The sequence below is a fragment of the Crinia signifera genome, chromosome 2, assembly GCF_055691185.1.
Source record: "Crinia signifera chromosome 2, ASM5569118v1, whole genome shotgun sequence".
Lineage (NCBI taxonomy): Eukaryota > Metazoa > Chordata > Amphibia > Anura > Myobatrachidae > Crinia > Crinia signifera.
The window spans coordinates 268,479,191-268,501,041 of record NC_139218.1 but is presented as its reverse complement, the minus strand read 5'-3'; the positions used below and the strand labels follow the sequence as shown (position 1 = coordinate 268,501,041).

General features: G+C 43.0%; 1 protein-coding gene across 5 annotated transcripts in view; it reads left to right on the top strand.

Annotated features, from left to right (window-relative positions):
• The window catches only part of HERC2 (HECT and RLD domain containing E3 ubiquitin protein ligase 2), a 212,299-nt gene that overhangs the window by 95,783 nt on the left and 94,665 nt on the right, over positions 1–21,851 (top strand). For 4 of the 5 annotated variants that reach the window (XM_083168587.1, XM_083168588.1, XM_083168589.1 and 1 more), the window contains 11 exons: positions 2,429–2,621; positions 2,798–2,980; positions 3,203–3,387; positions 7,254–7,401; positions 7,671–7,867; positions 9,893–10,126; positions 10,263–10,401; positions 10,825–10,968; positions 15,471–15,613; positions 18,413–18,683; positions 20,819–20,958. In XM_083168587.1, the coding sequence (XP_083024713.1) occupies positions 2,429–2,621; positions 2,798–2,980; positions 3,203–3,387; positions 7,254–7,401; positions 7,671–7,867; positions 9,893–10,126; positions 10,263–10,401; positions 10,825–10,968; positions 15,471–15,613; positions 18,413–18,683; positions 20,819–20,958 (1,977 nt within the window). The remainder of the gene's footprint in view (positions 1–2,428; positions 2,622–2,797; positions 2,981–3,202; positions 3,388–7,253; positions 7,402–7,670; positions 7,868–9,892; positions 10,127–10,262; positions 10,402–10,824; positions 10,969–15,470; positions 15,614–18,412; positions 18,684–20,818; positions 20,959–21,851) is intronic. The other variant, XM_083168585.1, reaches the window with a different exon arrangement.

The window sequence follows — 21,851 nt, the reverse complement described above, 5'->3', positions numbered from 1 at the left end:
AGGGGAAGGATTTCTAAAAGGGAAGATAGTGAATTTCTGGGGTCAGATTAGGAAGCTTCCTCTTCTCCAGAAGATGCTTTATCTTCCTCAGTGGTAGATGCACCAGTTAGAGACTGTGCTTAGTATAGAGGAGGAAGCCCAGGTGTTTAAGAAGCAGAAAAGGGAAACCATGCAATCTCATTCATCTGCTCAATTTGAGGACATGTTGCAACAGGCATGGGCTAAACCTAAACAAATGTATCAATTGATCAAATGCTTTGTTGCTTTTTATCCACTCCCTCCCAAAGAGTGGCCTAAGTGGGAAACGCATCAACCAGTAGACGCACGTGTGGCGCATCTGGTACGGTCTTCAGTGTTGCCTATTCCAGATACGTCTTCACTGTAGGACCTCACAGATAGGAAGCTGGAAACGTTTCTGAAAATGTCATATTCTCATGTAGGTACAATTGCTAGATCAGCACTAGTGTCGGCATGGGTTAAGAAGGCCATGTCTTCCTGGCTTGAGCAACTTCAGCATGGCCTCTCTTCATCCACTAGTAGGAAAGATTTGTTACTTATTGTTAACAATATGCACTCTACACCTAGATGTCTTTCAGATGTTGGGTTGTCAGTGGGGCCTGCCCGACATTGAGCTTATGGTGTAACACAACTACTAGCTAGCCAAATACAGGTCAGGAGTTTGATGGGTGCTCTGACTGCTCTATAGACCTTCCTGCTGGTGTATGTCTTCCCTCTATTTTCCTTGATCCTTCGGGTGCTTCAGAAGTTCAAGTGAGAAGGGCGTCAGATAATCCTGGTTGCTCCAAATTGGCCGCACTGGCTGTGGTATGCCGATCTTAAAGCTGTCAGTTGACGCTCCATGGCATCTTACTCTGTCTGGACTTTCTGTCCCAGGGCCCCTGTCCACATCTAGACCTGAGCCACCTTGCTTTGATGGGGTGGCTCTTGAGTCTGCCATCTTGAGAGAGTGGGTTTTTCCTGGTTGCTGGGGATCAGCACAATGCTTTAAGCTCGGAAACCCTCTTCATCCAGAGTCTATGACAGAGTCTGGAAATCTTATTTGTGGTTTGCTTCCAGACAATTTTATCCAGATAGGATTAGTTCCTCCCACTTGGCATTTTTGCAATCTGGCCTGAACTTAGGCCTCAATCTGTCAACTCTTACAGTCCAGGTCTCAGCACTCTGTGCTTTTTAATGCCAGCTAGCATTCCTCCCAGAGGTCAAGACATTATCTGCAAGGGGCTCTACATATTCAACCCCTGTTTTCTGTCCCAGTTTCACCATGGAATCTCTCTCTCTCGTTCTTTGAGCTCCGTTTGAGCCATTGGATTCCGTTGTACTCTGCTGGCTTACATGGAAAACACTATTCTTGTTAGCCATTTCGTCAGAGCTTCGGGTTTCCGACATAAGTGATCTCTCATGACACTCCCCTTATTTAGTGTTCCATCCAGATAGAGCTGTTCTCCACTCTCCGGTGGGGTTTCTACCTTGTAGTCAGTCTCCGCAGGTGCTTCCGCTGAACAGCTGTGTAAATCAGCTACTGTGTTCCCCACAGTCTTTTATCTGCTTCTATGCATTTGACACTTTTTCTTCAGATGTGGCGTTTGGGTGCAGTGTGCTTACCGCAGCCCAGGAGCGTCCCCATCACTAGCAGGGACTGCTTTGGGATATCCCACTGTAAGGATTCTCCTGTGCCCCCTAGTGGACAAAAAAATAGGATTTATGGTCTTACCTTGGCTAATCCTTTTCTTTGAGTCCATATGGGGCACAGGATGTCCTCCCTGTCACGCCTGTCTTTCGGGGGATTTGCCTATATTGGGGTTGTGGGCGGTTTCAACTTCCATAGGTCTGTGTCTCTGTTTAATGTGTCTTTCTTTTCTTTGCCTGCTCCTGCCTTGGGCTTGCTACTAAACTGGTGGGCCGGGGTTTGGGGGCTAGGTATTGGGAACTGGGAGGCCAGGCACTGTGGGAGTTTTGATTTAACTATTTTGATGCCTGCCAGACAAGCCTATACCCACTGTATGTGTCATTGACACTCTGGCTTCTCCACTCCAGGGCAGCATTTTTGTGGGGTTAGTGTCCTTATTGACTGAAAGCAATAACCTGATTACAAAGGCTGGCTGATCAAAATAACAGCAGACTAAAACCTACCTGTTATTAATTACCCTGATTTCCCTTAAGTATTTGGGTAAGAAGGAGAAGTGAGCAGAGTACCTACGTTTTGATGAAGGTTCTGTATCCTGTTTCTTGGATGAAGGAGAATGTTGCCTTTCTGCTACCATAAATATACTGTATGTGCACTGGTATGGCATCTACTTTAGAATTTTTAGCTTGTCAAAACTAATCAATGGTTAATGTCATATGAATTATCAATGTTTACTGCAGGTTTCCTTATGCTACATACCCTCTTTTGCTTTGTTTCCTGAAGGATGGCCCACCTCCAGGACTGGGACGTGTTATCGGAGAACTGGGAGAGGATGGTTGGATTAGAGTTCAGTGGGATACAGGCAGCACAAATTCCTATAGAATGGGGAAAGAAGGGAAATATGATCTGAAACTGACAGAAGCCCCACCTGCTGCTCAGCCTATGGTAGATGACTCTGACACAGAGGACGATTCCGGTCAGTTTGTCTGCCACCCCCCTCCCCCTCCCCCGCCACCACCATGTATCACTTTGTCTTATGTGTTTTTGTATTGTTTATAATTTTCATTGAACATATACTTTGGATTAGTACCAGCAATTCTGCATGATTATCTTATGTACGTTATTAGACTCTTCCCTAATTTGTCATTTTAGAGGGAGAGCAAGTGGACAGAAACTTACACCCTACCTCTCTGATGTTGATGAGTACTGTAAATCTCCTCCAGAATCTTTGTCTTTCTGCTGGCGTCAATGCTGAAGTTATGCAGAATGAAGCAACCAGAACTCTATGCGGTCTGCTGCATATGTTAGTGGAAAGCGGCACCATGGACAAAACTAGTGAGTAAAACCTTTAAGACTTTGATTAAAAATAACCTTTTAAGTGTAGAATACATTACCATATCCACACATTTTGTTGCTTAAAATCTGCAGGTTATGAAAACCTTTTCTGTACTTCATTGTTCCTGGATTGTATTATATTCATTCTATCTGTTAAGCACCTTGAATCCTAATTATTATTATTATTATTATTTTATTTTTTTACACCTATCTGCTTTCTAGTGTCTTCAACAAGTAAAGCTGTTTTTAAGGAGCAACACAGGAGCTGGTGCACATTAGGATTTATTCGCAGTGTTGCTGTTATGCCACAGATGTGCAGTACTCTAAGCATACCTCAGTGGATATCCCTGTTAATGAGAATTGTAGAGGGACCAGAATCCTTCACTGCTGCTTCCTTACAGCGCCAGGTATTTTTGTTACTACTAATTTAGCTGAATGCTTAAAACTTGTACTTTCTCAGATACATGTGTTTGACCATTTGATTGAATTGGGTAAAATAACCAGTCCTGATTTTAAGGATACCCATGCTTGGGCGGGTTACTTAATTAGTACCTCAGATATTTTGATTTAACAATTTATGCTTAATCTTGGATACCTTTTGAAAAGGGGGATTTTAGGGCACAGTTTGAGAATCCTTGATCTAGATACAGTTTTAGGGTCTTTCAACTGCAGATGTGTGCTCAGACATCTACCCTCAATACGTCATGCATCACGGGATGGCGTGAGCAGGCTGTTCCCAGGCAGCTCTACTGTATTTTTTTTCTTTTTTTTTTTCCAAATGTGTTGTAATAGCATGGCTGTGTGTCTAAAGCTGAGTGACCATATTGCCAGTGATTTTTTTTTTTCGTCGTCAAAATGTACAAAAGACGCCCTCACAATGTGGCTGTTTTTAAAGTGACCGCAGCAAGGATGCGGGAAGACATATCTGTATCTCAAATACCTTATACTGAATGTTTTCACATAATAAAGGAGTCTAGATTGCTTAGAAACTAAGCACAAATCTCTCCGTGTGACTGCTCTGAGCGATTCCGATGGGTGGTCCCGCCTGCTTAGTAAGTCCGTGCATGCAGGCGAAATCTAGTAAAATTGCTTCATATTAGTTTATTAATGTTGTGTGTACACAATGCGCAACCGCTTCTGCGATCGCATCCAGAATCCACTCCCCCTGGTTTAGGTTTGACCCCTCCTACCTTTACGGACACCTCAGTTGAACACTACAGGATGGGCGGCGGGTGAGAGAGCGCCCAGGCCACACGCTGCTCATCCCGCTCGTTCCGGGTGAGACCAGACAAACTCGCTGCCTGCATACATACATAGAGAACACACAGACTCTCCGAGGACAGGAGCCCACCTGGCACCACTCTGATCACTGCCTGCCGGGGCTTGTACACACAGGAGCTGTGAGGGGCGCAGGCTGCTATGTGAGATGAGGTGCAGGAATTGCAGTGTGGTGACAATCTTCTGCATGACTGCCTTCTCCTCCCTGTCCTGGTATACAGCATGGTACAGAGATAAAGGTAAGCACACCTGCGGCAGCACTGTCTTATCTATGTGTGTGCAGAACATGTCACATTTCCCACACTGCATGGCAGGTGCACAGGTGTGCTGTGGAAATATTTGGGGCTTGTGAGGAGTGGGACCAGGTGTGAGAATTTGCTGTGCCCCCTTCCATCTGTGCCCATGCCCCTCCCTTCTGCCTGTCTGTGCCCATGCCCCCTCCCATCTGTGCCCATGCCCCCTTCCATTCTGCACATCTGTTCCCCCTTTCCTGCATACATGGAACCCAGAGGTCGTGATCTACACCGGAGGACCTCGGTGAGTATGCTTTCCTTCCCCAGGTACCCTAACAGGATTTCTTCGGGACCAACAGATGGATGGAGGAGACCTACCTACGTGTCAAGATAGGTATTTGGATGAAAGGGCTCTGAATGTAATAAAGTTTTATTTTTCATAGTGTTTGTGTTTTTATTTAACTATTGGTTCTGCCTTTGAACTATGAGTCCAGCAAGCTAATTAAAGGGCAGCATGCTGGGACTTGTGGTTTTCCAAGTCCCAGCATGTGGAACAGGCTTTCTGGGACTCCTAGTTCCACAGCAAAACCCAATGGCTTTTATCTAATTTTACACACAGATCAGCCCAGGGGTAGCGGGGACAGAACCAGGTTTCAGACTGGGTAGGTAAATTCTGGAAGGGGGGGGGGGGGTCCCACTTCCCCACTTCCCCAGGAACCCTGCTCAGGCTGATCGATCAGTAGGGATAAATGCTTTGGCCGTGGGACCAAATTTAATAAGTGTCCCCCGGCTGTGGCATTACCCTGCTGACTTGTTGGGCCTGGTGCTGGTTCTTGAAATACGGGGGACCCCTATTTGTTTTGTCCCCCGTATTTTGGGAACCAGGACCGGCCCTTGGGTGCCAGCACCAGCCTTGCCAATTTATACCCTCAGAAAACGAAACCTCCCCCATAGTAATATCCACCCACTATTTAAATTTTTTGCTTAAGCAATATTGCTTAGCACAAATCTCTGCGTGTGTATGTGCTCTCCATTGACACCAGCAAAATAGCTTAGCAAAATTGCTTAGCACAGATCTCTACGTGTGTATGCCCCTTAAGCCTTGAATGGAGATAAAGTACCAACTAACCAGCTCCTGTCACTTTTTCAAACACTGGGGCAGATGTATTAATATTTTAAAGGGGCAGATGTATTAAGCACCAGCCAATCAGCTCCCAACTGTCATATTTCAAATACAGCTGATTGGCTAGTGCATTATCTCCTTCCACTTTATCTCTGCGCTAGGCTTAATACATCTGCCCCATTAAGAGATAAACTAGGATAATAAAGTGTTGATCCAATCAGCCCCTAACTGTCATTTTCAAGCACAGCCTATAACATGACAGAAGATGATTGGCAGGACGTTTATCACTCTATATCACCCTTGTGTTTATCTATCTTTAAGGCTTAATACTTAATACTAAGGCCCCACTTCCTGTAACATGGCATTTGGGAGCTGATTGGTTGCTAATTTATTTCCGTCCACTAGATCTCCATCCAAGGCATCATAAACAGATCTCTTAATCATGATGGGATGACATTTTAGAAGATAAAGGCAAGAATTAATTTACCCATGGTCGTGAATTGGCCTCCCGTTTTCACCTAACAGCCTTGTTAACCTGTTTTGGCCCTGTATTGGATGACATTTTTTGAGATTTCTTGAGGGATACATTTTATCCCAATTAAGGGAAAAGTGGTGGAATTTTGTTTTCAATATAATGAAACCATATTAGGGAGGTATATAATGTCTGGTCACGACTGTCAGGCTGGCCTGACAGCCATGACCTTGTCCCTTTTTTGGCCAGCTCGATTCTCATTTCGCAGGTGGGATTCAAAGTCCCGTCTGCCAAGCGCCGAGAAGGGGACATGGCCATGAGAAGCGGGCTGAAATCGACGAGCTGCAACCGGGAGCTCGTCAATTCCCATCCGTTCTCGGCAGAACGAGCCTGAATGCTTGTGAAGTTGGGCTCGTTCTGCCGAGATCCCCTCATCTTTTTCTGGATGTTAAACCTAGAATATTCTTGTGTCAAGAAAGGGTTGTTTGGTGTCACTTGGTGTGTGTGTGTTGTTTTTATTTTGTTTTCAGTAGAAATGTCCACACTGTTTAGATGAATGAGTATTAACTATGAAATAAACTTTCATCCAGATTTGGTCATGGCTACAGGTACATGCCATTCTGAATATCATTATTATTTTTTTCTTATTGAGAAGACTGAAGGTGCATCGATCTGACTAGATTGTTTAGAAATTAAGCACAAGTTGCTCCATGTGTATGCCCCCAAACGACGGTGATGCACGTTCTCATGCGTCGATATCGCCTGACTACATGTAGTAAAGATGTAGTCAAATCGACAGTGTTCTAATCTGAGAACCCTGGTTAACACAAAACACCCAAAACACATTGCTAGGTGTGTTCAGCACACCAGGCTCATATACATCATTCCATGTGCCTTTAGTCTGGACTTGTGTGTGTGTGTGTGTGAGATTAGCTGCACCCAATATACTTACCTTGATTTGATTAGAGGTCTTGGTTGTCTTGCAGGTGCTTTCAGAGCTGCCTCACTAGAACGTTTTTTTGTTTCCATATAAGACCAAAGTTTCTGTACATAAAGACCTTTAATATTTCCTGCATGAAAATATTTTATAATTTGTGAAGGACTTTTGTTTCATGCTGCAGAATGATTTATTTATGCTTCTTGTAATTTCATTTTTCTGTTGCCTAGATTCTTGCCATTAGGTTGTTACAAGCAGTCCTTCCTTCATGGGACAAAAATGAAAGGTCAGGAGACATGAAACTTCTTGTGGAAAAGCTCTTTGGATTTTTGGGTAGCTTGCTCAGCACTTGCTCCTCAGACATACCCCTTCTTAGAGGTAAGTAGTTCAGAGGTACTAAACCAGTGGTTCTCATCCTCGGTCCTCAACAGCTCACGTTTTCCTGGTCACCATGCAGGTGCACTCATTTTTTACTGCCACATTTTTAAAAGATCCAAAGGTGGGGCTATTTATTTCACTTGTGAGTCTGTGTGGAGACCTGGAAAACGTGAGCTGTTGGGGGGTTCTGAGGACCGAGGTGGAGAAACCACTGCACTAGACCAATGCACTGATGATCTTTCTGAATTGTAATCTCACCATTTCTTTAGAATCCACTTTAAGGAGGAGGAAAGCACGGCCACAGGCATCCTTGACTGCAACTCACAGCAGCACTTTAGCAGAGGAGATTGTAGCGTTACTTCGTACTCTTCATTCGCTGAATCAATGGAATAACCTCATCAACAAGTATATTAATTCTCAGCTAAACTCTGTCACCAGAGTGTTCGAAGGAAAGCGCTTTGATGTGGTATGTAGCAGAGATGAATAGAAAGTCAAAATCTGTAGATGTACCATTTTAAATTTGCCAGAAACACTTTGTATTAGCAGATAAAATGTATGCATTGAAAAGTGTCCCACATTTAGAATGGCTGAAATTGCATTTATTGTAAATGCTTTCCCCCAGCACTATCATGCCTGTAACACTTTGGCCAGTATTCAATGGCCGGGATCGCGGCCGGCAGCGAATCCTGTGTGGGATTCGCTGCACTTTTGCTGCAATTCTCCCTTCAGGGAGATTCGCCCGGCAGCCGCCCGTCCGCCCTATTCAATGCCTCAGGGGCTCTGTGCCCCTGGCAGCGAATTTGAACCCCCCGGCGAATGCCGCGGGGAGCTGGGGGGCGGCTGCAGGCAGGGAGATGAAAGACTCCCTGCCTATGCCAGACACTGTGGGGGTGAAGGTGGGCTGGCAGGGACACAGGGAGAGCCCCCCTAGAGCTGGCAGGGGGCTGGGATAGGAGCCGCTGCACTCACTGGTCCCGATCCTGCATATGTAAGGATCGGGACCAGAGTGCATTGAATATATGAATCTTAATGAGCGGCTCCCGGCCCCCTGTGTAAAAAATGTGTAAAAAAATAAATAAATATATTGTTTAAAAAAAAAAACAAGTATTCATGTGCTGCAAGCACATGAATAAAAATAGCATGCCCCTTCACAGAAAAAAACAACTGATTTTTTTTACACCAAAAAAAAAAGCACTTTATTTTAAAAGAACACATTCCAGTTCACCTAAAAAAGATGACGAATGTAAAACGGAGAATCATGGTAAAAATCAATGGAGAAAGCAGTTCTCCTTTTGAGCATTGAATACACTCTCGGCGAATCCCAGTGAAAACCCCATTGAAATACACCAGCGAGCATGAAACGGAGAACTGGGCAGCATTCACTGTTCAGTGAACATTGAATAGGGTGAATCATATTTTCAGTGAAAAAAAAGTCACAGCGAGGAGTGAAAACAGCCTGATTCGCCGAAAAAACTGTGAATCTGAAGCATTGAATACTGGCCTCTGTTCTATGGGTTTCAGAAAGTTCCATCAATTCCTTGTCCCAACTATTTCCAGCCTACTAAATTACAGGAGTTTTATACAGTACTTCTGGGAAATCCTTTTCTCTGATTTCATTATTGGACATAGGTATAGGGGGTTCTTAAAGGCTTTGGTGCTCAAATATTTTGTACAGGCGTCTGTTCTATTACAACTAAGTGAGAAAGTGAACATTTTACAGTAATTTTATGAAGTCTTTTAACATGAGAACTAGAATGCTCATATAGGAATGTTCTCAGTAACCTTTTGACCATAGAGGATATCTCTAGACTCACAACAAAAAATACCACAGCTCAGCTTAAATGCCTTGACCCTGACTAAACTAGTCTAAACACATTTCACTTTTCTTACTCAGAGTAAGCTCTAGTTTATTTACAGGTTGTTTTGTAACTAAAGATCAAATGCTATTTGTTTTTTAATTTTTCATTATATTCCTGAGAAAATACCAGCTCCCTAGTATTATGAGTGCCGGAGGACTCACCGGTGGTGGGGATCCCGACAATCAGTATCCCAACTGCCGGTGCTCTGACGGGGATCCCGACTCACAGGGGCTATTCTCCCTTGTGGGGGTCCATGACCCCATAGAAGGAGAATATAATCTGTGGCGAACATAGCGAGGTATATTGGTGCATAGTGCTGTATTACCGCCCTTACATTTATATAAGGGCGGTAATACATAGTGACATGACCTGGTGACTGATCTATATCTGGACAGGCACACTGTAAGGTCAATGTTTAATTTCTAAACTAAGCACGATCTCTTGCACATTATGGTGTAATTACGGTCTGTTATATTTTTGTCTATATTTTATTTGATCGATCTTGCCATCTTTACCTTAAGAGGTAATTAATAATTTACTTTTAATTCATTAAAAGTTGATCTCTCTCCCAGAAGTATGGTTTCTTACACCGATGATGATGATGATTTCTCCGTTTCGCCTTTATATTTTAGCAGGCTGTGCTGGAAGATTACTTTCCTGACTCTGAAAGCCCTGAAGTGGGTAGCCTGATGGCAGTACTGGCTGTAATAGGGGGCATAGACAGTCGCTTACGTCTTGGAGGCCAAGTGGTGCACGATGAGTTTGGAGAGGGCACAGTGACAAGAATAACGCCAAAAGGAAAAATCACAGTGCAGTTCAATGATGTGCGCACAAGCCACATTTGCCCCTTAAATCACCTTCATCCAGTAAGTGGACTTCTCCTTGGTTTAGAATTCACTCTGATTGTACTGTACATTAAAGAGTATGTTTCACGTACTAGTGAACATGGCATGTTTTGCTATTTAAAACTCATTCCGCATATTTTTTCCTTTTTTATTTTAGCTACCTGTGGTGCCATTTTGTGTGAACAATTTGCCTTTTACCGATCCAATGTTGTCTGTCTGGGCACAGCTTGTAAACCTGGCAGGTTGCAAGCTAGAAAAACACAGACTGAAGAAGTCTCTCAGCCAGGGGCTTGCCGGTACAGTCCACTTAGGCATCTTTATGGTGAAATGGATAGGCTTAAGTACAATGATTCTGTTAGGCACAGCATGTGTGAAATGATTATAGAAAAGTATTGTGCATTTGCTCTTACTGATGGGGATGATTTGTAGAATATCGCCTTCTTGTCCTCTACCACTTACTCTAAAAATGGAAAACATCTTAGTACTCTCAGAATGGAAGCGATTATATTGATTTGTAAATGATTATCCACTCGCTTGAAGTTAATCTACCAGCACTGAAAGAAGTTGCTCATCTTAGATTTGCGCTTTGGAGTGAAATATATGTTGTTGCCTTCTTGCTAGTCTGTTTTTTCATTTAGGTCAGAATGTTTAGAAGTGTTCCTAACTGGCTAAAGATAAATAAATGGATAATTCACTATAGCAATTATTTTGTTTTCTAGACCAAGTGGATCTTAACCATTTGAGGTGTCAACAGCTAAAACTTTACATACTGAAAGCTGGTTGGGCTCTTCTTTCTCATCAAGACCGATTGAGGCAGATCTTATCTCAGCCATCTGTCCAGGAGATGGGACTGGTTCCAGCTGGTATGGAATGCTAATCTTCTTCACAGTGTGGCATTGTTTTTATGTTCTTTTGTGTTTTTTAACAAGTACAGTCTCTAATAGAAAAGAATGTTAATAGTTTTCAATTGCTAGGACTTCATATTAAAATATTTGGTACTTGTGTATTATCACGGCGCCCCCGATTTCCATCGCAGGGCATTGTACGATGAAAAATCGTTGCATCGCATGCGATATGATCCGATGCGACGCGATTTCACCCGATTTTTTTATTGTACAGGCACCCAGATGCCTTATTAGCATGTTAAATGCCCCCCCAGACTCGATTTTTTAATTGTATACCCATCCTCATGGGTCATGAGTATGTGAAATGCCCCCCATTGTTAACGCCACCCCACTATGAAAGCCAACCCGAAGCGTGCCGAGCGGCGGTGGTATGCGTCCTCCGACCTTTTCATACCCCCACTTTCCACGTCGGCGTGGAGTTGATTTTATAAAGTGTGGCGAGCGCAGCGAGCCACCGAGCCCGAAGTTGGGTTGGCCACGCTCGCCACGCTTTGGGTTGGCGTTGATAGTGGGGGGCCGTTAACAATGTGGGGGCATTTTACATATTTATTACCCATCAGGGTGGGTATACAATAAAAAATCGGGTCTGGGGGTGCCATTTAATATGGGACTCAATGGCAAATCGCATTGCATGCCATTGTAATGGCATGCGATGTGACCCGATTTTAAAATTGTATACTCAGCCCGGAAAAAAGGCTGAAATCGGGTCCATCGCATACCATCGCATACCTTAATTAGTGGTATGCGATGGGCGCCGTGATAATATACAAGTACCAAATATTTTATACTAGGTCTTAAAAATAAAAATTCTAAAAAACATCCTTGGTGCTCATAGTGAAAAATTAAATGGTCTTGCACATACTCCTTCTTAGAAAAGTGCAACAAAAGGCACCAGCTTTGTGCTTAAGTAATATGGAAAGCTCTAGTTTTTAACCCTTTGATGCATGAATTATGATAACCTAATGTAAGGTTTTATTAAAATATTTCTGTAGTCTTGGGGCTTATAAAAATGTAGTTTTTTAAACTATAGAAGTTATACATGTGTCCTCTTAAGTAGATAAAAAATATACAGTAAACAGCAATTTAAAGGTAATCGTGTTGCTTACTGTATGTTTAATAATCCGTTATTTTAAATATATATATTTTTTCCACTTTTCACTGGATTTAACTGATTTTTAAAGCTTGGTGTGAAATTTAGTGAAGCACTCTGAAAACAAATGCTCAAGACATGGATGCAGATGTACTTTTCCATGTGCAAAAACTACACATGTCCCTCCTGGGTCATGTTGGAAGAATCCTGTTGGTGAGCAGTGCAAAGTATGCTGGGATACATTTACTGTAGTTCTGACTACTGCTGGGCACTTCTCCCTCTTCTCTCTGCTGTTAACAGCTCAAGTTTTTTCAGATAAAGAATATAATCACAAAGTCACATATGTGATCTTATTTTATTGTGTAAGTTGGTACATGTTGTTTTTATAAATTTCGCCAGTGGGTGCACAATTCTTTTTCTTTGCTATGTAATTTTGAGATTTTTGGTGAAAGCTCATGTGTGTCATCCTGGGCGGAATTTTATATTTGCGCTGTGGTATCAGCATTGTTTACCCCACAACTCAGGGCACATGAGCCAAATACCGGAGTCCCTGGACCTTGCCAACTTACAAAATGGATGCCCCCATTTTGAAGGTCAGTGCCGGTTGCCCCTGCGCTGCACGCCAATTTCTGCAGCATGTCAATAATACTGCTGCTAACTAGGGGCTGACATACAAGTTACATCAAGAAAGTGGTAGAACACACAAATGTAACATCTGCTGTACCTGTGGGGGTATATTGCTACACGTTGATTCATTAGATCTACTACCCCATCTTCTTGTTACACTACTTTGACTTCTCTGGTGCCAGATGCTCTTGCTGTGTGTAGAGCACAAAAGCATTATGTATAAAACGTCCACTACTACAAACCCCACAGCTTCTACACATTATAAAAATGTAATTCATTTGCAATTTTAATTGAGTTGATTTAATAAATACATGTAATGCGATCAGCTGACAAAAGTGGCATATATGGCTATTTTATGAGGATTTTAGCTTAGAACTATGTACCAGGATAAGGCTGACAAGCAGTATGGATCTTTATTTTGCATGATGACAACTAAAGTGGACTATGATTTTACATCAACTGTGAAATAAACAGTATTTGATCAAAACATCTACCATATGTCCTATGAATTCAGTCCTGTCCTGTCGCCACGCTTCGGGCTCGGTGGCTCGCTGCGCTCGCCACACTTTATATTCTCAACTCCACGTCGATGTGGATAGTAGGGGTATGAAAAGGTCGTAGGACGCGTACCGCCGCCCCTCTCGGGCTCGCTACGCTCGCCACGCTTCGGTTTGGCGTCAATCGTGGGGTGACGTTCACAATGGGGGGGGGGGGGGGGGGGCATATACAATGAGAAATGGGCCATATTGGCCCATTTCCCATTGTTAGCTATGTAAAAAGTGCTTACCCTATGGGAAAATCGGGTGCATCGAGTCGGTCGCGTCGCGTGCCGTGTTAATGCACCCGACCGACGCGATGGACCCGATTTTGCCTTTGCCGGCGAAATGGACCTGATTTCAAAGGAAATCGGGTCCATCGGGGGTAATCGTGTACCTTAAGTTTAAGGTACACGATTACCCCCGACTCTGGCCGTGCTAGGAAACAAGTACCGAAGTTTTAAATATCCTATTTGAAATAATTGCAGACACTGCACACCCTTCCTCTGCCCTGTAAATCTCTGTATAATGTGCTAAATGTTCTCAGGGAAAATCTTTTTCATTTCTCCTCTGGTTAAGTCCTGTGGGGCTTGGTTAGAGAAAGAACTCAGTTTTTAGAAAGCTAGAGACATGTAAGTGAGAGGATTATGCACTGTAGAATGAATCAAAGTACCAATGTCTTCAAGAAGACTCTCTATCCCCAAGGGTCCACTTTTCCCCATTGTATTTATCAAAAAGGATTTTAATGGAGGTTTAGAAAAATCCTATTTTTCCATTCTGTTAAGAAATGAAAAACAAATACAACATTTAATTCTTATGCTGTGTACACACTGTGAGATTTGACATTCGATTTTGACTATATAGTCAAAATCGCATGCAGATCACATGCAGATCGCACAGGTTTTTACCTTCCGATCCCGATGCGCGCTCCCGTGACAGCACAAATCGAAACCCAGGTAGATAGGGCAGCAATGACTATATAGTGCAAATCTAATGCGGATTGTATGTAAAAAGTACAGAGATAGCAAAGATTGCATAGCACTCAAATCTTAAGTCGAATAGCAAGGGAATCTCACCGTTAGGTAGTGACAGGATGTGGTACTTGTGTATTATCATGGTGCCCAAATATACTACGTACGCAAACGTAGTGAAATCGCAGTGCATGACGTTATGGTATGGCATGCGATGTTATGCGTTTTTGACGCTTATAATGGCATTTAATGTACTATAGCATTAAATGACATATAATGTCATTTATTAATGCCCCCCCAGTATCGACGTGATCCCGAAGCGTTGCGAGCGGAAATGACATATAATGTCATTTATTAATACCCCCCAGTATCGACGTGATCCCGAAACTGACCTTTTCATACCCCACTATCCACGTCGGCGTGGAGATGATTCTATTTAGTGTGGCGAGCGCAGCGAGCCACCGAGCCCGAAGCGTGGCGAGCGGACGTGTATTATGTTACATGTATTACGCGTCCCCTCGCGGAGCTTGCTGCGCTCGCCACGCTTCGCCACACTGTATACAATCAACTCCCCGCCGACGTGGATAGTCGGGGTATGAAAAGGTCGGTCGGATGCGTACCGAAACGCTTTGGGATGACATGGATAGAGGGGCGGGGGGGACATTATATGTCATTTTACCATTAACTGGAATTATTCTAGTTTCCATCAGAACCGATTTCTCATCGCATCGCATGCCATACAATAATGGCATGTGATGCGATGCGATTTTTTATCGCATCCTATCTTTTTAATGGATTCACTGACACAGAGCAGTGAATACATTACATAGGAAAATCGCATGCCATACAATATGGCATGTGATGCGATGCGATTTCACTACCGTGAATAACCCTCTACGCAAATGGAGTAGTGGGCGCCGTGATAATACACAAGTACCCAGGATGTTTATAGCGCTATTCCAGGGCATGCCAACTAGAGAGCTGGATCTTTTTGCCTTTTGATGCTTTCTAAGTATAATCGATAGGATTTGGGACATACTGAGTAGGGCATTGCACAACTGACGTGATACTAGCTTTTTACTCATAGTACTGGAAATCTTTGCTCTGACCTTATTGAAAGGGTTGTTTTTACACCTAATGGTTAAATCTGTTTCTTATTTTCTTTGTTACTAAAAAAGTTGTTCCAATGACTGTGACCCCCCTTTTTATTTTAATGTTTTAATGTATTCCTTTCAGATGAAGGTGCTGCATCAACTCCTGACTTTGGCGATATGTCTCCAGAGGGCCCGCAGCCTCCGATGATACTACTACAGCAGTTACTAACTGCGGCTACACAGCCTTCGCCAGTAAAGGCAATATTTGACAAGCAAGAATTGGAGGTAATTTATTTATTTGCTAACAGATTCTTGTATTGTGCAGCAAATTCTGTTGTGCTTTTCAATGGAAAACAAACTGATTAGTAACAGACAATCAAAACGGTAAGAATGCCTAGCTTGCATGCTTCCGATCTATCGGAATATAGCCATTGATGAACAAGGATAGGTTTTCTCTCTTGTGTAATGGTCCACCAGATTGCAAAGGTTTATGTTGGGCTGTGTGATACAGTGACCCAGCAATGTTGGCGGGAGGATGGGAAAGTGACTGAGAACATAAGTGAGGATATGTTAGGACTGTACAGTGGGGATGTAATAGGTTAGATAAGGTTAATGAAGGTTATGTGGGTGGTTCTGGAATTTGATGAGCTTTCCTGTTTTAATTTATTTGATTATTTTAAAGGCTGTTCTGTCCTTATGGCTTTTGACCAGTTTCGGAGCTGGTAAAATTGCAAAACCTAAAAAAAAAATCCAGTTTTCTTGTATTAATGTTAAGGTATGAAGTGGGCTTCTGATATGCATAACCTAGAAATTTTAAGACTTTTTTTTATAGTATATATTTGATTATATATATATATATATATATATATATATATATATATATATATATTATATAAAAAAACAGATGAGCCCGACACTCCCATGCCTGCAGGAAATGGCAAATATATTCTGCCCGGGTGCCTGCCCTGGGGGCTCGAGTTGCTCCGCAATATAGAATAATGGAACAGAGAGCGTCACTTCAGGACTTGTGAATTTTCAAAAGGCTTTAATGGCGCTTGTCAACGCGTTTCGGAAATATACCCGTCAGGACAAATTGTCCTGACGACGGGTATATTCCTGAAACATGTTGAGGCTTTAATGGCGCTTGTCAACGCGTTTCGGGAATATACCCGTCATCAGGACAATTTGCCCTGATGGGTATATTCCAGAAACGCGTTGACAAGCGCCATTAAAGACTTTTGAAAATTCACAAGTCCCGGAGTGACGCTCTCTGTTCCATTGTTCTATATATATATAGATAGATGGTGTTAAATATTGCAAAAGTCCTACTACCTCTTGCCTGAGCAGAACGCTCTACATTATGTTTCAAAATACCCTGGATACCCTCCTGTCATAATACATTATCGGCAATATCTTAGAAGATGTCTGACTGGAGTAACCACTAGATGGTGTGTCTTACGGGATAGTTTAGTTTGTTCTACACCTGGAATGCTATCTGTCCTTGCCTGGCTAATAATCCTATTAAACTCAGAGATATAACAGGAGAGTCCCGCACTAGAATGATATGCAATTGTAGTGAGTGTCTTTTTTCCATTTCCACCCAGGTATATTAAAGTGCTGAATTCAGAGATGTATAAGACATTTTCTGATGAAGGCAAGACTCAAGATCATCTCCCAGATATTTAGATTTCTATTGGATGACAAAATTGGAATTTCAGCATAGGATTTTCTAACTGCAAACCTTTTTAGAGTTTGATAGAGATGTATCAAGCTTAAAAAAGTGATAAAGTGGTGAGTGAAAAACAACAAATCCGCTTCTACTTGTCATGTTTTATACTGGGTTTGAAAAATGACAGTTATGAGCTGATTGGTTGTATATCACTATGGGGCAGATGTATTAAGCCTTAACAAGAGATAAATGCAGGGGTGATAAAGAGAGATAAACGTCCAGCCAATCACCTGCTAACTGTCATGTTACAGGCTGTGTTTGAAAAAAGTCAGTAAGGAGCTGATTGGTTGGATGTTTATCTCTCTATCACCCTTGCATTTATCTCTTGTTAAGGTTTAATACATCTGCCCCATAATCTGCTTTATCACTTTTTAAAGCTTGATACATCTTGCTCTTTCTCTGACCATTTTTCATTGCCTTAAGGTGGCCATACATCTACAGATTGACTGTCAGATTGGGCTGGTTGGAACTAAAACCTGGTAATGGGAGAGTGACAGTTTTGGGCAGTTTTCCAGTATTTCAAAGCAAATGGTCAACTGTCATCTGCTCTCATCCATTACCAGATTTTTTTTCCAACCAGCCCAATCTGACAATTGATCTGTAGATGTATGGCCAGCTTTAGTGATCCAAACTGAGGCAATAATGAGCCAGCTGTTGTTTTTAAGTAGATTTAAAAATGTAAGTCTGTAAACTGTGTGCTTCCTGAAATGTCCATAAAGGTTCAGTCCATGCCTCGCACAGCAATTTTTGAAGTTGTGTGGAAAACTGACAAGAAACCTTGCAGTTTAGGATATGTTCTACCAGACACTACTGTAAGTCATCCACCCACACTGAATCATACTTCCATTACAGTCTTACAGAATAGAGGCCATATCTCATTCTTCATGGCTCTCTTCTTGGGCGAAGCATTTAGTCACACGCTTTCTTGCAGCTGGGGATACAGATCAGAATGTGCACTGCTGTCTATCCACGCCCTGAAGAATGTCCTCTTGTGCTGCAAATTGCCTAGTGTGTTGTAGCTTTTGCCCCTGCTGCCCTTCCTAACATTACTTTCCAAGTGGTGCCCTTTGCTAGCAGGCCTTAGGACCCCAGCATGCTGATACCTTTTTGCAATATAAAAAGTGCTTATGTCCTATGCTAGATATTATACCTACGGTCCAGTGTTCCCATGGAATGATGGGGATCGATGTGTATTTTTATACACTTCATAATTCCTCCCCAGTCAGTCTTTCTTTATCGTGAGAAATTCACAGCTGCAGTTACTCTTTTCGCAACAAATTACATCATTTTTTAAAACTTTTAACTATCTCTTACACCGCAATGTTGTCATGTTACTTTATTTCTCTTATAACTAGGCAGCAGCACTGGCTGTATGTCAATACCTGGCAGTGGAGTCCACGCATCCATCAACTCCTCTGTTTGAAGACTTCTGCAGTTCGAGTGAGGTCTCTTCCCCTTTGACTGTGCAGCACATTTGTCCAACTAAAGTGAAGAAGTGCAAACAATCTCCCATCCCACCAGCTCCTATTGTTGTGCAACTGATGGAAATGGGTTTTCAGAGGAAAAACATAGAGTTTGCTCTCAAGTCACTGTCAGGAGCATCGGGTACTGCTTCAAGTTCTCCAGGTAGGGGTCTCCACACATACTGTAAATTACTAGAAATAATGTTTCATGTATCGGTTTATCAATTTGGTGGAGGCCATTATTTCTTTTATTTAAATTTGCTTGTTTTTCTTTGACCACGTTTGCATTCGTATCTGCCAGAATTTTTTTGGTTCTTGTGTAGTTTCACGGTGCCAGCATGGCACCGTGCTACTTTCGGGTTCTACGCTCGCCAAACTATCTAAAATAAAGTAACTTAACTCCATGCCAACGTAGATAGTTCATACCCCCACTATCCACCTTGGCATGGAGTTGATTTTAGATAGCTTGGCGAGCGCAGCGAGCCACCGAGCCCGCAGCATGGCGCCGTGAAACTACACTAGTACCATTTTTTTTTCTGGGCCGAATGGCTGACTGGCAATGTCTAGGTCAACATGGGTTTTTGGGGATTTACATTTTATTTTTTTTACTTATTTTTCCATTCCCAGTCCAAGTGGATGGTAAAGTACAACCTGTCCAGAAGCATGGTGAGGGAAGCCGTGCACTAATTTGGGGGTCCACGTGCTCTGGTGTCGAAGTTGACACCAAAGATATTTATGAAAAGCTCATGTCAACCATTTGCTAATGACCTAATGACTGTCAACGGGTGCCGCACAGGGTCCCGACAGTCGCGCTTCCGACAGTCATTTACCCAACGTTGGGATCCTGACTGTTAAAACACCGACAGACTGGTTCCCGACGGCCACCGGCTATTCTCCCTCGTAGGGGTCCACGACCCCCATAGAGGGAGAATAGAATAGGTTGTGGCTTTGTTGCCAGGCTAATGACTGTCGGGATCCCAGCTGTCGGAATCCTATACCACACCCACTGTCAACCTAGACATTGGGCCTTATTCTAGTTCACTCTTTCTGACAAAATCCTTCTTAGATGGACAAAACCATGTGCACTGCAGGGGGGCAGATGTAACATGTGCAGAGAGAGTTAGATTTGGGTGGGGTTTTACTTTAAAGTGAGATCTATATTGCAGTGTAGAAATAAAGCATCCAGTATTTACCCTGCACAGAAACAAAATAACTCACCCAAATCTAATTGTCTCTGCACATTTTACATCTGCCCCTCTGCAATGCACATGGTTTTGTCCATCTAAGAAGGATTTTGTCAGAAAGAGTGAACTAGAATAAGGCCCATTGTGAGCTATATCACATCCCATTTTCTGGACTTTCTTAGGACCTTGAATATCTGGCTCTATTAGTGGTAGTTCGAGATCTGTGGATTTACTTGGTTATACTGTAGCTTCTGTCTGCTGCTCTAGTTTTCTACTGCTATACGGCGCACATACACCTATTACATGTGGGTATGCTGTGTCATCACTTGAGCCCTTCTAATGTGGGGTAACTGCCACTGCCCCTACCTACTATTTATTTTATTATTTTAACAGTTTCACAGGGATACTGCTACTCCTTTCTGAATTATTTTCAAGATGTACTGGAATTATGGGGTCACATGGGGAAGGAGCTTAGAATTCTTAGAATTCTAACTGCAGTTTACATTAATATCCCTTTCACAGCCTGATCTCTGTGCAGTGTGAAAGGGCCTTTTCAAATTTTCCGGGTCCTGCAACCCGGCATTCTGACCAGGCTTAAAAGGAGGGTTAATACCGGGTCTGACCAGGATTGCAGTGTGAACGCGCAACCCAGGTTGAGCGAACCAGGCCCCGTTCACTTTATGGAGGACGCAGCGCTTGGAGACTGCATCCACCCCAAGTGCTGGCCCATTCCCCATCCCTGATGATGCGCCCGCCCCTACCCCTACCCCTGTCTGATGTCAGCGACACTGAAAAGGCCTGTGCCCAAATCCCGGGTGTGTCACAGCATTTGTAATGTGAAACGGCCAAACTTGCAATTCTGTTGTTCAGTCCTCCAGCCTGCCCAAGAGAAATTAATTTGAAAGGTAAGTGACCAAAAATTCTCTTTTCTGCACTAGCACTTTGATACAACAGTATCCATTTATCAATTTGTCTTTTAAAATGTGCTAACGCAGCCAAAAAGTATACATAACACTGCTTAATTTAACTAGAAAGATCAAGCAAAGTGGCAAATAGTAATAAAGAATATAAAACAGTGTGCAGTTTGTTGATTTGGTTGTATTTATATTCACAGGTGTGGAGGCATTAGTTGGTTGGCTGTTAGATCATCCCGACATCCAGATCACTGAGCTGTCTGATTTTGAAACTGCATCTGAGGAATCAGATGAAGAAGTGGTGGAAGAAATAGAGGAGCTAGAGGCAGCATATCCAGATGTTAGTATTTACACAACTTGTTGGTTTCTAGAGATGGGCAGTTTGGATTGGAATGTTTCAGAAATAGCAAAGGCTTGAACTACATACTACATGTAGATGCACACCTATCTTTACTTTCATCCATCTTAGGTGTATAGCCAATCATGAGGTATAGAGAATACTGTATCAGGTCTGTGGGGAGTGTCAATCGCACAGGATACTGACTATATCACAATTTGCGAAAGATGCCCCGTATTTCTTATACTGTATGTTTGATACTTGACAAATATACTGTTCAGTTGGGGTGTGCTACTACATTACAGAAAATTTGATGAAGCGGACACTCTGATGCGTACGCAGACTTCTAAGCTGGTGTGGACACTACCAGTGCATTATCTTCTAACTTATGCTAGATTTATCTACTTGTTGTAATTATGCATCTTACTTTAGTCCTTTTTAAGAGCAGTGGGATTTGCTCACACTGTGGCCCTTATTCTGATTGAGTCGGACTGCTGTGTGTTCGGTTGGACAGCCGATGTATTGTGTTTGTGCATGTGCAGAAATGTTCCGCGCGTGTGCGTACACCGCGCTCGTCCGAATACGGCGTGAATTCCGTAAAGAAAACAATTGGTCGGAACAATTCGAGCAGGGGGTGGAGAGGGGCCTGAAGGGCTGTTCGGGCTCATTACCATATGCGTACGCCCCACGTCTCATGGGCGTTCCCATGAAAACAATGGGCGTACGCATGGTAATCTGGCCTTGACGCAAGTGTGGGGGCCGGACAGCTGACCTAGTCAGATGTCAGCTGCCCGCCCTTATCCCTGCTTTCGCACTGAGAAATGTCCGAGTAGTCTGGAGCACTCGGAGCTGTCTGACCACTCGGTCTGTCATTTGATGGTTGGCGACCATCGGAG